This window comes from Entelurus aequoreus, linkage group LG21 (assembly GCF_033978785.1).
Source record: "Entelurus aequoreus isolate RoL-2023_Sb linkage group LG21, RoL_Eaeq_v1.1, whole genome shotgun sequence".
Taxonomy (NCBI): Eukaryota; Metazoa; Chordata; class Actinopteri; order Syngnathiformes; family Syngnathidae; genus Entelurus; species Entelurus aequoreus.
In genome coordinates, this window is record NC_084751.1 from 32,549,498 (window position 1) to 32,564,839 (window position 15,342).

The 15,342-nt window shown below is 38.3% G+C and overlaps 1 protein-coding gene across 1 annotated transcript; it reads right to left on the reverse strand.

Moving 5' to 3' along the window:
• Positions 1-782: 782 nt before the first annotated feature.
• Positions 783-14,826, reverse strand: june (JunE proto-oncogene, AP-1 transcription factor subunit). Its single transcript, XM_062032051.1, has 2 exons — positions 14,729-14,826; positions 783-2,459 (listed from the first exon to the last, which is right to left on the reverse strand). Exon 2 carries the CDS (start codon positions 2,336-2,338, stop codon positions 1,331-1,333), a length of 1,008 nt encoding a protein of 335 aa, XP_061888035.1. The 5' UTR covers positions 2,339-2,459; positions 14,729-14,826; the 3' UTR covers positions 783-1,330.
• Positions 14,827-15,342: the final 516 nt, after the last annotated feature.

Consider the following 15,342-nt stretch of genomic DNA (forward strand, 5'->3'; position numbering starts at 1 on the left):
ACCCTCAGTGTGACCTGTATGGCTGTTGATCAAGTATGTCTTGCAGTCACTTACGTGAGTCTGTAGAAGCCGCATACAACATGTGACTGTTTTGTATGGAGAAAAAGCGGACGCGACGACAGGTTGTAGAGGACGCTAAAGGCAGTGCCATCAAGGCACGCCCTCAATATTGTTGTCCGGGTGAAAATTCGGGAGAATGGTTGCCCTGGGAGATTTTCGGGAGGGGCACTGAAATTCGGGAGTCTCCCGGAAAAATCGGGAGGGTTGGCAAGTATGCTTTTGACATGTGTTTGGGGTTATTGTCCTCTTGGAACACCCAACTGTGCCCAAGACCCAACCTCCGGGCTGATGATTTTAGGTTGTCCTGAATAATTTGGAGGTAATCCTCCTTTTTCATATCCCATTTACACTCTGTAAAGCACTAGTTCCATTGGCAGCAAAACAGGCCCAGAGCAAAATACTACCACCACCATGCTAGACGATAGGGATGGTGTTCCTGGGATTAAAGGCCTCACCTTTTCTCCTCCAAACATATTGCTGGGTATTGTGGCCAAACAGCTCAATTTTTGTTTCATATTATTGGAACCTCAAGACGGCCATGACATTATGATCTTTAAAAAGTGTATGTAAACTTTAGACCATGACTGTATATGTGTGTGTGTATGTATGTATACATATATGCGTATCCTTGGTTTTATTTTTCATAACACTTTACTGTATTTGTGTACGTGGGTGTGTGTGTATGTATTTATGCATATATATATACTTTTTTTTTCTCCACTGACTGTTAAGTTTAGTCTTATTGAAATGTGTCTTCTTGTTGTCTCTTTCCCCCTGTTTGTGGTGTTTTGTGGACATTTACATTGCCAACATTTCAGTGTATACTGCTGTATATGTGTTGTAAAAATGTAAAATCCTAAATAAATCTTAAAAAAAAAAAAAAAATCAAAGATCAAAAACATTTTTCTTTGGATAATATAGTTTTCCTGTGTTCTCATTATCAACTAACTAGAAGCAAATCCACATGTAATTCAATGATTATGACATTTCAAGTCAAAAGTATCAGTATCGGCGTTACTAGTCCTGTATTTATGTACCAGAATGATACCAAAATTCCCAGTTTTAACCAGCCCTATTGAAGATGCAAAAATAGTTCAAATAAATAATAGCTGAGCTCCTTAAAGTGTTTCGAACTTGTGTCAGAATCCGTTAACTTTGTTCATGTCCAGGAAGTCTCCTGTTAAGCTCCGCCCCTCTTAGAAAAAACAAGCCTTAGTTGATTGCAAATCGGCCAACGTTGTAAAAAATGTAATCTGATTTTCTGGTCTCCTCAGCAGTCCCTGCTTCCAACGCTGCCCCCTCCTCCAGATTTCGTGGCAGAGTTGACAGCAATCTGGCAACCGCTGGTGACATGACTCATGACCTTCTGTTTCAGCTGAGTGACCTGCTCCCGCAAAACAGAGGCAGTGGAAGCCAAATCTGAGTTCTGACTCTTCAGGATCTTCACCTTCTCCTCCAGCCGTGAGATCCGCTCCAGTTTGCGCTTACGGCATTTAGACGCCGCGATGCGATTGCGGAGCTTTTTGCGCTCTGCTTTGATCCTCTCTTGTGTCTCTAGGTCCATGGGCGAGAGGCAAGGCGGGGACGTCGGGTCTCCGGATGGATGGGGAACCTCAGGGACCGTCTGAGGAGCATCCGGAATTCGAGTGTGTGTTTGAGTGCCGTTATGGTCCGAAACACCCCTGTATGCCATCTGCCCGCTGGAGAACGCCATCTGTCCGTGGCTGTAGCTGCTGAGGTTGGTGTAGATGGGGATGTCACCGCTGGTCATTAAGTTCCTCTGGTAGGACACCTGCAGGGAGACGTTGGAGGAGGAAGACGGGGACATGGGACATCCGACCAGCTGGTTCTGCTTATGAAGGTCTGCGAGGGCTTTGACGAAACCGTCAGCAAAGCCTTCTTGCTCATTAGTGGCCTGGCCGCGGTAGATGAAAGGATGGGTGGAGGTGGACACCGGGCTGGTGGTGACCAGGCCTTGGTTGGACTGAATAATCAAATGCTCCAGTTCGGGTGAGGCCAGCTTCAATTGGCTCATGTCGGCGGATGATGACATCATTAAGGAGCTGTTGTCAAGTCCAATGTTGTTGGGGTTTGTCGCCCTTCCTCCGGCCACACTACTGCCTCCACCGGGGAAATGATGGCTACCCGCTGAGGACATGGCCTTTTTGCTCATCAGCATCTTGTTTCCGGCATAAAGCTCGTATTCTGCAAAGTGGCTGAAACCGGAGACGGCGGGCGAGTCGTCATGGTAGAAAGGAGTATCCATCTTAGTCGTCATTGATGAGGGCGTCTCTCAGAGGTAATCTTCATAATCAGATTAACCTCAATATCGAGAGAGATTGAAACATTCCACTGATGTCAGTGAAGAATAAGAAGAGAGAAACAGAAGACGAAGAATCCTGGTGGGAAAACACAGGAAACACACAAGTAAATTGACATCAGAAGTACGAACGTTTGTAAATACTGTACATCTGTTAACATCACTGACAGTACTATGAGACGTTACTACCAGTGGTGGCCAGCAAGGCCTTCTCTGCTGGCCTAACATAACCAGAAATCATGATCATAATTAAAGATACAATAATTTTTTTTATTTACTTTCCCTAAATATCTAAAAGTATTCTCTTCATGTCATGTTATGCTCGTTCCAGTGCTGTTGTTTTTAGATTTAGTTAGTATCCAATCAGAATTCCGCTATCTTATGTTGCCATGCTGTACGTAATCTGCCCGAGGCCTTCAGAATCAACAATGCGGGCGTCCGTGCCCTGTAAGTGAACGGGGACATACAGTTGATAGACAGTTGCGATAGCCGATCAAATCACGAGTTGTAAAGCCTTTGGGATGGCCTCACGTTGAACGTGACGTTTACGCGTCCTGTGATTGGATACTCACCAGGACCGTTAGCGGATGAATTTGAGAACACATAGAGTTGATAGATAGTTGCGATAGCCAATCAGATCACGAGTTGTTGACAGTAGCCTATCTAAGTGGCCTGATGTTAACGAGACTGGGATTGGATACTCACTTGTCACTCCAAAGTGAGTATCCATTCACAAGTTTCAATTTAACAGGAAGCGCCGTAGCCAGACCGGGATAGCAGAGAAGGAGAACACTACGTTGATTAGGTGGCAGATATATGTTTGCATGGCCATTTTCAAGAAGGATATTTAAAGAGAAACTACATCTTGTGAGACGATGTCGGCCAACCCCGGAAGCTAGCTCAGCTTGTCTGGCGATGGAATGGGGAAATGCTCTCCATTTCCACTCGAATAAGCCGACGAGGGGTACCACTGGCTTATACGGCGTCAAATAGGTGCTATAAATTGTGAGTTCGAATATTGTATTTTTTCACTTTTAATGTTTTTTGCAATCTTAATGTTGACAGTACCACATAAGATATGTTTTAATTGCTGATGCGTTTTAAAGGCCTACTGAAACCCACTACAACCGACCACGCAGTCTGATAGTTTAGATATCAATGATGAAATCTTAACATTGCAACACATGCCAATACGGCCGGGTTAGATTAGTAAAGTGCAATTGTAAATTTCCCTCAAAATATTCTGCTGAAAACGTTTGCGTGTGACGTCACGGATTGTAGCGGACATATTGGGACACCATTGTGGCCAGCTATTAAGTCGTCTGTTTTCATCGCAAAATTCCACAGTATTCTGGACATCTGTGTTGGTGAATCTTTTGCAATTTGTTTAATGAACAATGAAGACAGCAAAGAAGAAAGCTGTAGGTGGGAAGCGGTGTATTAGCGGTCGGATGCAGCAACACAACCAGGAGGACTTTGAGTTGGATAGCAGACGCGCTACCGTGAGTACGCAGCTTTGGCTTCCAAACATTTGATCGCTTGCCCGTACGTGCGTGCCGCTATGTGCATGTCACGTACGTAACTTTGGGGAAATATATGTGCTGTATGAACTTTACGGAGGTGAACGGTACTTTGGGCTGTGGGATTGAGTGTGTTGTATGGGTGTTTGCATTGGTGGGTTATATGGACGGGATGGGGGAGGTGTTTGTTATGCGGATTAATTTGTGGCATATTAAATATAAGCCTGGTTGTGTTGTGGCTAATAGAGTATATATATGTCTTGTGTTTATTTACTGTTTTAGTCATTCCCAGCTGAATATCAGGTCCCACCCGCCTCTCACAGCATCTTCCCTATCTGAATCGCTTCCACTGCCCTCTAATCCTTCACTCTCACTTTCCTCATCCACGAATCTTTCATCCTCGCTCAAATTAATGGGGTAATCGTCGCTTTCTCGGTCCAAATCGCTCTCGCTGCTGGTGGCCATGATTGTGAACAATGTGAGCCGCTCCACAACCTGTGACGTCACGCTACTTCCGGTACAGGCAAGGCTTTTTTAACAGCGACCAAAAGTTGTGAACTTTATCGTCGATGTTCTCTACTAAATCCTTTCAGCAAAAATATGGCAATATCGCGAAATGATCAAGTATGACACGTAGAATGGACCTGCTATCCCCGTTTAAATAAGAAAATTTTATTTCAGTAGGCCTTTAATTGATTTTTAAATCCGCCAGAAAATAACCCGTTTTATATACTGTTGATGTGATTCAATGCTCAGTAGTGCGTAAATGTGTTTCTGCATAGTATTTCTCCAGCAATGGTCATGTGGTGGTATCAATTATGGTATTTGGAGAGGTAATCATTGAAGTCGGACATCACTGAAGGCCTAGGTGGGAAATGCACGGCCCGCCCGCCGGTTTCTACTCGTATGAGTTAATTACTTGGTGCCCTATTCTCACATGCACTTAAGTGAAAAAAGCTGCGCAACTGCGCAGGTTCTGATTGCACAGCATTGTCCCCCTCGACTTTAGTCTGTCATTGCACGCCTTCATCCAAGTTACGTACTTTGGGTGGAGCGAGCCTTTAAACGTGGGTGTTTCCTGTCAAATCTGGCCTTCCGCGTATTCTTCCATCGATTTAAGTACTTTTGCTCCTATGTGCTTCTGAGGCTGGAATAAGTCCAGCGCCCCTGCAATGTCAAACATCATATTTCACTTGAAGTTTGGAAGTTTGATTGCTTGAGATACCTGAAACTTCCATTGAGATGGGGATGGAAACACCATAATGCCACTCTGTATTAAATCATTCTTTTTGGAATTTTGCCTATTATTCCTGATCATAATGAAAGACATGACGACGTATGCGTTTTTATGCATTCTAACTCGTAAATAAACATAAATAAAAGTCAGTTTACAGCATATCTGAGTTATTGTGCAGAAATATGGGGAAACAACTACAAATGTACGCTTCATTCACTAACGGTGTTACAAAAAAGATCAATTAGAATAATACATAATGTTGAATATAGAGAACATACAAACCCTTTATGTATTGAATCACACATATTGAAATTCAAAGATTTGGTGCATTTGCAAACAGCTAAAATGATGTATAAAGCAAACCATAACCTGCTACCCAAGAATGTACAACCATTTTTCTCAACAAAAGAGGAGACATATAACCTTAGAGGAAAATCCAAATTAAAACATTTGTATGCTCGTACAACACTTAAAACCTTTAGTATATCTGTATGTGGAAATACATTATGGAATGGATTAAGTAAAGAAATCAAACAAAGAACCAATATGATTCAGTTTAAGAGACTGTTCAAACTACAGGTGTTCACAAAGTACACACTTCTATGCAAATATAAAAAAGGTAAGCTTTTAGTTGGTTTTTTGGGTGTTTTTTTGTTTTGTTTGTAATTGGTTTTTAATCTTCATTATTTACTTCAAGTTATTACAGTATGTCTCTCTATACATATTTTAGGTTTTGTTTTTTTAAACAAATTTTGGCCAAAGGGGGCGCATTTCAATTTCGTACACATACTTGTTATTACATATGTTGGCCGGAGGGGGAGCACTTCATATTTTGACACACACTTGTTATTTCATATGTTGACCAGAGGGGTAGCACTTTTAAAACCGACACACAGTCAATTTGAAAAATCCCTCCTTTTTGGGACCACCCTAATTTTGATATATTTCACCACCAGGGGTGCAAATGAGACATTCTCTATCAGATGCAATGGTTTTCCTTATTGGGACCATGATTTTGGTCCTAACTTGTTCACAGGTCTTCATATGGAAGGTACTTTTCCTTGTTGATGTCTCAAGAAGGGTAGAAATACAACAACACTCACACACACACACACACACACACACACACACACACACACACACACACACACACACACACACACACACACACACACACACACACACACACACACACACACACACACACACACACACACACACACACACACACACACACACACACACACACACTAAAACCACAATCGTAATACAAGTACCATTTAAAAATGTCTACTAAATAAATAAGATGTCATTTACTAGTTACTCAGTACTTTACGTATACTCACTCAAGTAATTATTTTGATAACTTTGATAACTTTTTTTCTGGAGTCATTTTACTATACTACTTCTACTATTACATACAATTGCTGAGTTGCATATGACGTCATATCCGTTTTCCTTCTTGGCGGCTTAACCCACACAATGGTCAAGCAGCTTGAGCGTAGCATTAAAACAAGTGAGAGTGAGTGTAGAGTTTGAGCAGAAATTGCTGTATTGCTGTTCTGTTCATGGGTGTTACAATCGTTCAAATACAGGGATAGGAAAGAGCTTTCATAGAGTGGATCATAAAGTTAATTAAGTCAGGAAACACCGAAAGTGCGTCTAAAGAAATTACTCTTAAAAATATCACTTTCATCATCTTGTGGAATACAATCAGACCATGTTTGTGTCTGCAGCAATTACTTTGTAAAATGTTTGTTTGAACATTTGATTTGTTTGAGAAACTTTCTGTGTTGCAATTGAGTTATTCTCTACTATATTAGTAGTGTTTGATAGCAGAACTAAACGTAACAAAAGGACAAAAGATCGCATTAGTTTGTGTTCTTTTTGGGTTGCTATGCCTAAATATAACTACGAAGACCTGATTGTACGAAGAAAGTAACGTCATGTTAAGTCCTAGTAATAAATATTGTGATTGTTGGTCCAATCCACTGTATTTTTATTGTCCATTTTCATAACAGAAACTAAAAGCTTAGTTTTGGTTGTTGTGCAGGAAAGTGCTTAATTCGACACGGACGATCACATTATAGCGTCTTTGGTTATATTTGTTAGCATCAAGAAGATATCCTTAATAGTATTAATTAACTAGATGAACAAATCTCTCGTAGGCTCAACAGCATATACACTACCGTTAAAAAGTTTGGGGTCACCCAAACAATTTTGTGGAATAGCCTTCATTTCTAAGAACAAGAATAGACTGTTGAGTTTCAGATGAAAGTTCCCTTTTTCTGGCCATTTTGAGCGTTTAATTGACCCCACAAATGTGATGCTTCAGAAACTCAATCTGCTCAAAGGAAGGTCAGTTTTGTAGCTTCTGTAATGAGCTAAACTGTTTTCAGATGTGTGAACATGATTGCACAAGGGTTTTCTAATCATCAATTAGCCTTCTGAGCCAATGAGCAAACACATTGTACCATTAGAACACTGGAGTGATAGTTACTGGAAATGGGCCTCTATACACCTATGTAGATATTGCACCAAAAACCAGACATTTGCAGCTAGAATAGTCATTTACCACATTAGCAATGTACAGAGTGTATTTCTTTAAAGTTAAGACTAGTTTAAAGTTATCTTTTTTGAAAAGTACAGTGCTTTTCCTTCAAAAATAAGGACATTTCAATGTGACCCCAAACTTTTGAACGGTAGTGTACTTAATCTTGATATCGCGAGTAAACATTGCTGAACAACAGGGACATTTATAGCTAAATAATGAGACAAAATATGAATTTCACACCATAAAATCATCTGCAAACAAACGTATCCTTTTTCTCATTAGCGTCACGATCCCAGCAGCACAGCACTTAATCAAATACGTTACTTTGCGATGCACAAATAAGTCCAACTGTGTCTTTCACCGATTAATGCTAAATTTTTAGACCCTTCCAGATGTAAATACATGATGTGCCTCCTAGCGAGCAGTAACATCTCGGTGATGATGATTGGTTTATTTTTCTTAAGAGTGTATAAGTCCACTCCATCCCATTTTAAAGATTTTTTTTATTATCTCTTATATATTTGCCTCTAAACCTTTGAAAATACGCCCAAATATGCACTGATGCAGGTACACAAACAGTAGCCCAATGGGACTCCAGACCACCGCCTGAAACCCGGAAGTGCCTCTTGGTCACATGATTGCAAGCCAGCAATTAGTAATGGTGCTCTTACTTGAGTAAAATTGTTGGCTCCTCTACCCACTTCTGTAAATCAAGCTGTTTATTTGTCATGTTCATAATACTGCCAGGCCAGTTTCCTTCTACTTAAACAAAGAATATAATTATATTAATTTCAAATTTTATAAGAAAAAAAGTGGAGGTGGGGGAGCTTGTCTTCAAGACAGAGTATTTGAGTCAAGTTGCAGTTTGTAAAAGAGAATGGTGCAAATATGAAGTACAAATATTCAAAAGTAGACTTGTTTCTTCAGCATTGTCCACGCGTTTAAGTCAGGACTTTTGGGAAGGCCACAGAACTTTCCTCCAGAAAGTCTTATCTTAGTCCATGTGATGTGAGATGACACAAAAATTGAGCTGTTTGGCCAAAATACCCAGCAATATGTTTGGAGGAGAAAAGGTGAGGCCTTTAATCCCAGGAACACTATCAATCAATCAATCAATCAATCAATCAATGTTTATTTATATAGCCCTAAATCACAAGTGTCTCAAAGGGCTGTACAAGCCACAACGACATCCTCGGTACAGAGCCCACATACGGGCAAGGAAAACTCACCCCAGTGGGACGTCAATGTGAATGACTATGAGAAACCTTGGAGAGGACCGCATATGTGGGTAACCCCCCCCCCCCCCCTCCTACCGTCAAGCATGGTAGTGGTAGTATTATGCTCTGGGCCTGTTTTGCTGCCAATGGAATTGGTGCTTTACAGAGAGTAAATGGGACAATGAAAAATTCTTCAGGACAACCTAAAATCATCAGCCCGGAGGTTGGGTCTTGGGCGCAGTTGGGTGTTCCAACAGGACAATGACCCCAAACCCACGTTAAAAGTGGTAAAGGAATGGCTAAATCAGGCTAGAATTAAGATTTTAGAAGGGCCTTCCCAAAGTCCTGACTTAAACGTGTGGACAATGCTGAACTGCACCAATTTTGTCAAGAGGAGTGGTCAAAAATTCAACCAGAAGCTTGTGGATGGCTAACAAAAGCGCCTTATTGCAGTGAAACTTGCCAAGGGACATGTAACCAAATATTAACATTGCTGTATGTATACTTTTGACCCAGCAGATTTGCTCACATTTTCAGTAGACCCATAATAAATTCATAAAAGAACCAAAATTCATGAATGGTTTTTTTGACCAACAAGTATGTGCTCCAATCACTCTATCACAAAAAAATAAGAGTTGTAGAAATGATTGGAAACTCAAGACAGCCATGACATTATGTTCTTTACAAGTGTATGTAAACTTTTGACCACGACTGTATATATATATATATATATACACTACCGTTCAAAAGTTTGGGATCACCCAAACAATTTAGTGGAATAGCCTTCATTTCTAAGAACAAGAATAGACTGTCGAGTTTCAGATGAAAGTTCTCTTTTTCTGGCCATTTTGAGCATTTAATTGACCCCACAAATGTGATGCTCCAGAAACTCAATCTGCTCAAAGGAAGGTCAGTTTTGTAGCTTCTGTAACGAGCTAAACTGTTTTCAGATGTGTGAACATGATTGCACAAGGGTTTTCTAATCATCAATTAGCCTTCTGAGCCAATGAGCAAACACATTGTACCATTAGAACACTGGAGGGATAGTTGCTGGAAATTGGCCTCTATACACCTATGTAGATATTGCACCAAAAACCAGACATTTGCAGCTAGAATAGTCATTTACCACATTAGCAATGTATAGAGTGTATTTCTTTAAAGTTAAGACTAGTTTAAAGTTATCTTCATTGAAAAGTACAGTGCTTTTCCTTCAAAAATAAGGACATTTCAATGTGACCCCAAACTTTTGAACGGTAGTGTATATATATATATATATATATATATATATATATATATAGCCCAGTTTGGTAGAGCATCTGTGCGAGCAACCCGAGGGTTCCTAGTTCGATCCCCGCCAGTGGTGTGCCGTCAGAGCCAGCAAGGCCTTCTCTGCTGGCCTAACATAACCAGAAATCATGATCATAATTAAAAATAAAAGTATTTTTTAATTGACTTTCCCTAAATATATAAAAGTATTCATATCCTCATCATGTCATATTATGCTCCTTCCAGTGCTGTTGTTTTTAGGTTAGAGTTTGTATCCAATCAGAATTCAGCAAGCTTATGTTGCCATGCTGTACCAAATCTGCCCGGGCATTGTAAGTGAATATACACATAGAGTTGATAGACAATTGCGATAGCCAATCAGATCACGAGTTGTTGTCAGTAAGGCCTTCTAACTGGCCTTACGCTGTGATTGGATACTCACTTGGGAGTCCCAAGTGAGTATCCAATCACAAGTTGTGAAAACAGGAAGTGGCACCGGAGCCATGCGAGCCATAGAAAGCCACAGAAAACTCATCGGTACTCACAAAGAAGGAGAGCAAAAGGTTGATTAGGTGGCAGATATACCTGTATATTAAGAAGGATACTTAGGAGAAACTACATCTTGTGAGACGAGGTCGGCCAACACAGGAATATATATATTTTCAGCGGTGAAATGGTTTGCCCGCGACTTTCACACGAATCAAACGACTACAACCAACTGCTGACTACGAGCGGTACCAATGGCTTATATGTCCTCGAATGGGTGCTCCAAATTGTGAGTTCAAATATTTTATTTCTTAATTGTTTCATGTTTCATTAAATTCTTTTAATTTTGACAGTACCACATAAGATATGTTTTAATTGCTGAAGCGGGTTTATTGAATGTTAAATGCGTGGAAAAATAGACCGTTTTGTACACTGGGGGGTCAATACGCGGTAGTGTGCAAGTGGGTTTCTGTACAGTATCTCCAGCCATGTCCATGTGGTGACATAAATTACGGTATTTTGAGAGGTGAAGTCGGACTAAGTAGGACATCACTGAAGGCCTAGGTGAGAAACGCACGGCCCGCCACTGATATATATATATATGCGTATGCGCGTGTGTGTGTATGTGTGTGTGTGTGTGTGTGTGTGTGTGCGTGTGTGTTCTGGCAATGCTTACTTAATGGCGACATCGCTCTGTTTACACAGTCACCTTTAGGGGACCACTGACGGTATGGGGACAAAAAAACAGGTCCCCTAAAGGGAAACATTTTTAAATGATAGTCAGATCCATTCTGAAGATGCCTAAGTGAAAAGTGAAACATTTGATATCCTGGCATTAATAGTACTGTGATTCTGTATGGTATCCATCCTTAGTTAAAACTAATATATTTTTCCAAAAATCTGTTTTTATGTTCCTTAGGATGACATTTTCATACAGCATGATTATAAAACATTATTACCTTAAATTATGATTCACATTCAGAATTGTCCATCCTTCTATATATGGTAGTTGGAGTTGCAGACAACTTCATTACTGCTAAATAGCAGTTTTCAGTAATGTCACAGAAGATGCAGGATTTGCTTTAACATTTAAGTGGTGAAACTTCCTATAAGAGGACAGCTGTAGTGCTGTATTCTGAGGATCATGTCATATTTAATTGGAACTTTTTTTTAAATGGTCCTCAGTAGTCATGTACAAATTTGTGTGAATTATGCAAAATTATTGAAATTTGGTCCCCATGAACCATATTAACTCTTTTTCCCCAGGGTCCCCAGTAAGAATGATCAGCACATTACTTCATCAATCCAGAGATTTAAAGACGTGTATGAGCTAACTGGGCAGTGGACATTTTACCTCATTTTTTTTATGCCTCCACAACCTGTAGAAAGGGTGGTCCCCACAAGTGATGATCAAAAACTTGGTCCCCATTCCAAATAATAACCAGTATATGTGTGTGTGTAAAGCAAATTTGTATAGCAGATATGAGCATCAACATGAACAATATGATTTGCCTGAGTGGCTGGACAGGATATATTAAAAAATATTACAAAAATAACAATAATCATACTTCACAGAAATGCGTTTACTATGGTCAGGCCTGTTACCAATTATCCGCAATAAACGAGGTGATACTTTACATTATACACTGGGCACCACTGCCTTTAAGGGGTCATATTATGATTAGTTTTTCTTCATTTAAAACACTTCCTTGTGGTGTATATAACATGTAATGGTGGTTCTTTGGTCAATTTTTTTGCATATATTATGTTTCGCAGACCGGCTTTCTGACCGTCTCTTCAGGATGCACCGTTTTGTGGGCGGTCTTATTTACGTGCCTCTACTTTGACTGTCCACTGTACATCTCAGCATAACTAAACCACTGACACTTTTGTACGTAAATGCATGTGACTCTTGCTGGACGTGGAAATGTACTTAATAACAATAATAGTAATTAGCTTTATTGTCTCCGAAGAGAAGTTTGTATTGGACATCAACACACAGCGCTTTACATACATGCATACATACATACATACATACATACATACATACATACATACATACATACAGTTCATCCGACAATACAATGAACAGTGAACAGTGTGCAGGTATATCAGTTAGTCATGAGATCGCACATTACACTCCCCCCGTATTGCACACCTCCCGTATTGCACTATCCCAATATTGCACTCCTTATTATTGCATCCGGTTATTACAGTAGTTGATGTTTAATTGGGATCAAAAGGGAAACATCAGTCGAACATGCATGGTGGAGTGGAGGTAACGCAGGCAAGAAGGGATTTCTTAGGTGTAAATGACTTTCCTAATGATCAACTGGAAAAGTATAAGACAAAATCTTTGCTGTACCCTGTTGACTGGTCTGCTTATCAAGGCTCCAATCAATTATAAATTGGTTATAAATCAGTCAAAATGAATAACTGGTCAAATAATCTCTCCACTTATGAGTGTTGTTCTTTTTACCATTTAAAAGGTTGCATTTGAAAAGTTGAATATTTGCCTGCTGAAAGTAACAAAGTAGTGACAGGTGAAAAAACAACAATTCAGTTTTGCAATCAGTATTTGTGCTCTGTAAAAAAAATATCTGTAGATTTTACAGTAAAACATTTTTTACTGTTATTTTTATGGCAAATTTCTGGCAATGGAGCTGACAGTATTTTACCAAAATCTACTGACTTTTTACTTGTTGTTTTTTTTACAGTGCATTACTCCAATTGAAAAAAATACCACTTTTATTTTTACAGTAAAATTCTGGCAAGTATTGACAGTTTTTTTGTTTTTTTTACGTAAAATCTTTGCTGTTTTTTTTTTTTTTACAGTGTGTCACGATTGATTGATTTACAGTAAAAATTATATATATATATATATATATATATATATATATATATATATATATATATATATATATATATATATATATATATATATATGTGTGTGTGTGTGTGTGTGTGTGTGTGTGTGTATATATATGTGTATATATATATATATATTTATATATATGTGTGTATATATATATATATATGTATATATATGTATATATATATATATATATGTGTGTGTGTGTGTATACACAGTATATATATAATTTACATATATATATATATATATATATATGTGTATATATATGTGTATACTGTATATATATATATATGTGTGTGTGTGTGTATACACAGTATATATATAATTTACATATATATGCATATAATTTATATATATATATGTGTATATATATAAATGTGTATATATATATATAATTTACATATATATACATATAAATTACATATATATATATATATATATATATATATATATATATATATATATATATATATATATATATATATATATATATATATATACATATATATATATATATATATATATATATATATATATATATATATATATATATATACACATATATATATATATCCAGTTGTGTTGTTTATTTTTGCAGGAAGTGCGCGCACACACACACACACACACACATATATATACCTACACTTTTATACATACACACGCACATATATATTAAAAGGCAGACTTTTATGCATAATGTGTATTTCGCAATATAATCCAATGCAACAATCAATATAGCTTAATAACTGTATTATAACTGTAGTTTTGCATGAAACACATGACAAGCAGATCATTCATCTGCGCCTCTTTTTAACAGTTTATAAGTGTATCACTTAACACTTTAAAAACAGTAATACACAATCAACACTTTAAACATGACATCACCGTTAAATCGAATACTGAAAAATCACTCAAATGCATCTTCACTGTGCACAACAAAAAATAAATATTGATATATGATTGACTATATTTGGGTTCAAAAATGCATCATGAAGTGTCATTACCTATATTAAAGTACGCTTTCCTAAATGCTAAATAAAGTATTAAGTCTGTTAAAGAACACGTGACGTATAGTGTAAATACGCGCCAGTAGAAAACATGGTGACTAAAGATATGGTCACAATAATGCTTAAATAGTTTCATCAAATAATAACACATATAATGTATTAAAGAGAAATAATAAAAATACTCACATGGAGAAAACTAAATATTGTCTTTCCTTTTCCAACAAGTATCCTCGCTCACACATGACGCGCGCTCACATACGCTCACGCTCCAACTTGCCTCTCCTCATGAACGTCCACCAGTGACGTATGCGATGACGTATTCATTTTTCTCCCATCAAGTCTTTAAATTGATGTTAAAATACAGGAAACACCAATTAAAGTTGTTATATATTATTTAATATGCATTCTTCATGTAAAGACAAAAACGTGTACTATATGTATTTACATGCATGAAGTATTCATAGTTATACAGCTAATCATTATATGTTCATGGAGTATGGCAAGGTGCAGTTCTAGCGCCCCCCTCTGGCCAACGCGTGTAATACAGCCTTTTCCTCCTGTACAATTTTAAATGTCTGACAGTATTGTACATACAATGGAAACCTGACTTTAATATATCCTGTCATTATATTTCTAAAGCAATGTTCCAGAAATGGAGGCTCATTCAAATTCTCAGTTTGTCTTCATTTATTCGAGAAAATACAGTACACTGGTACAACATGCTTCTAACCCAGGGGTCGGCAACCCGCGGCTCCGGAGCCGCATGCGGCTCTTTGACCACTCTGATGCGGCTCAGCTAC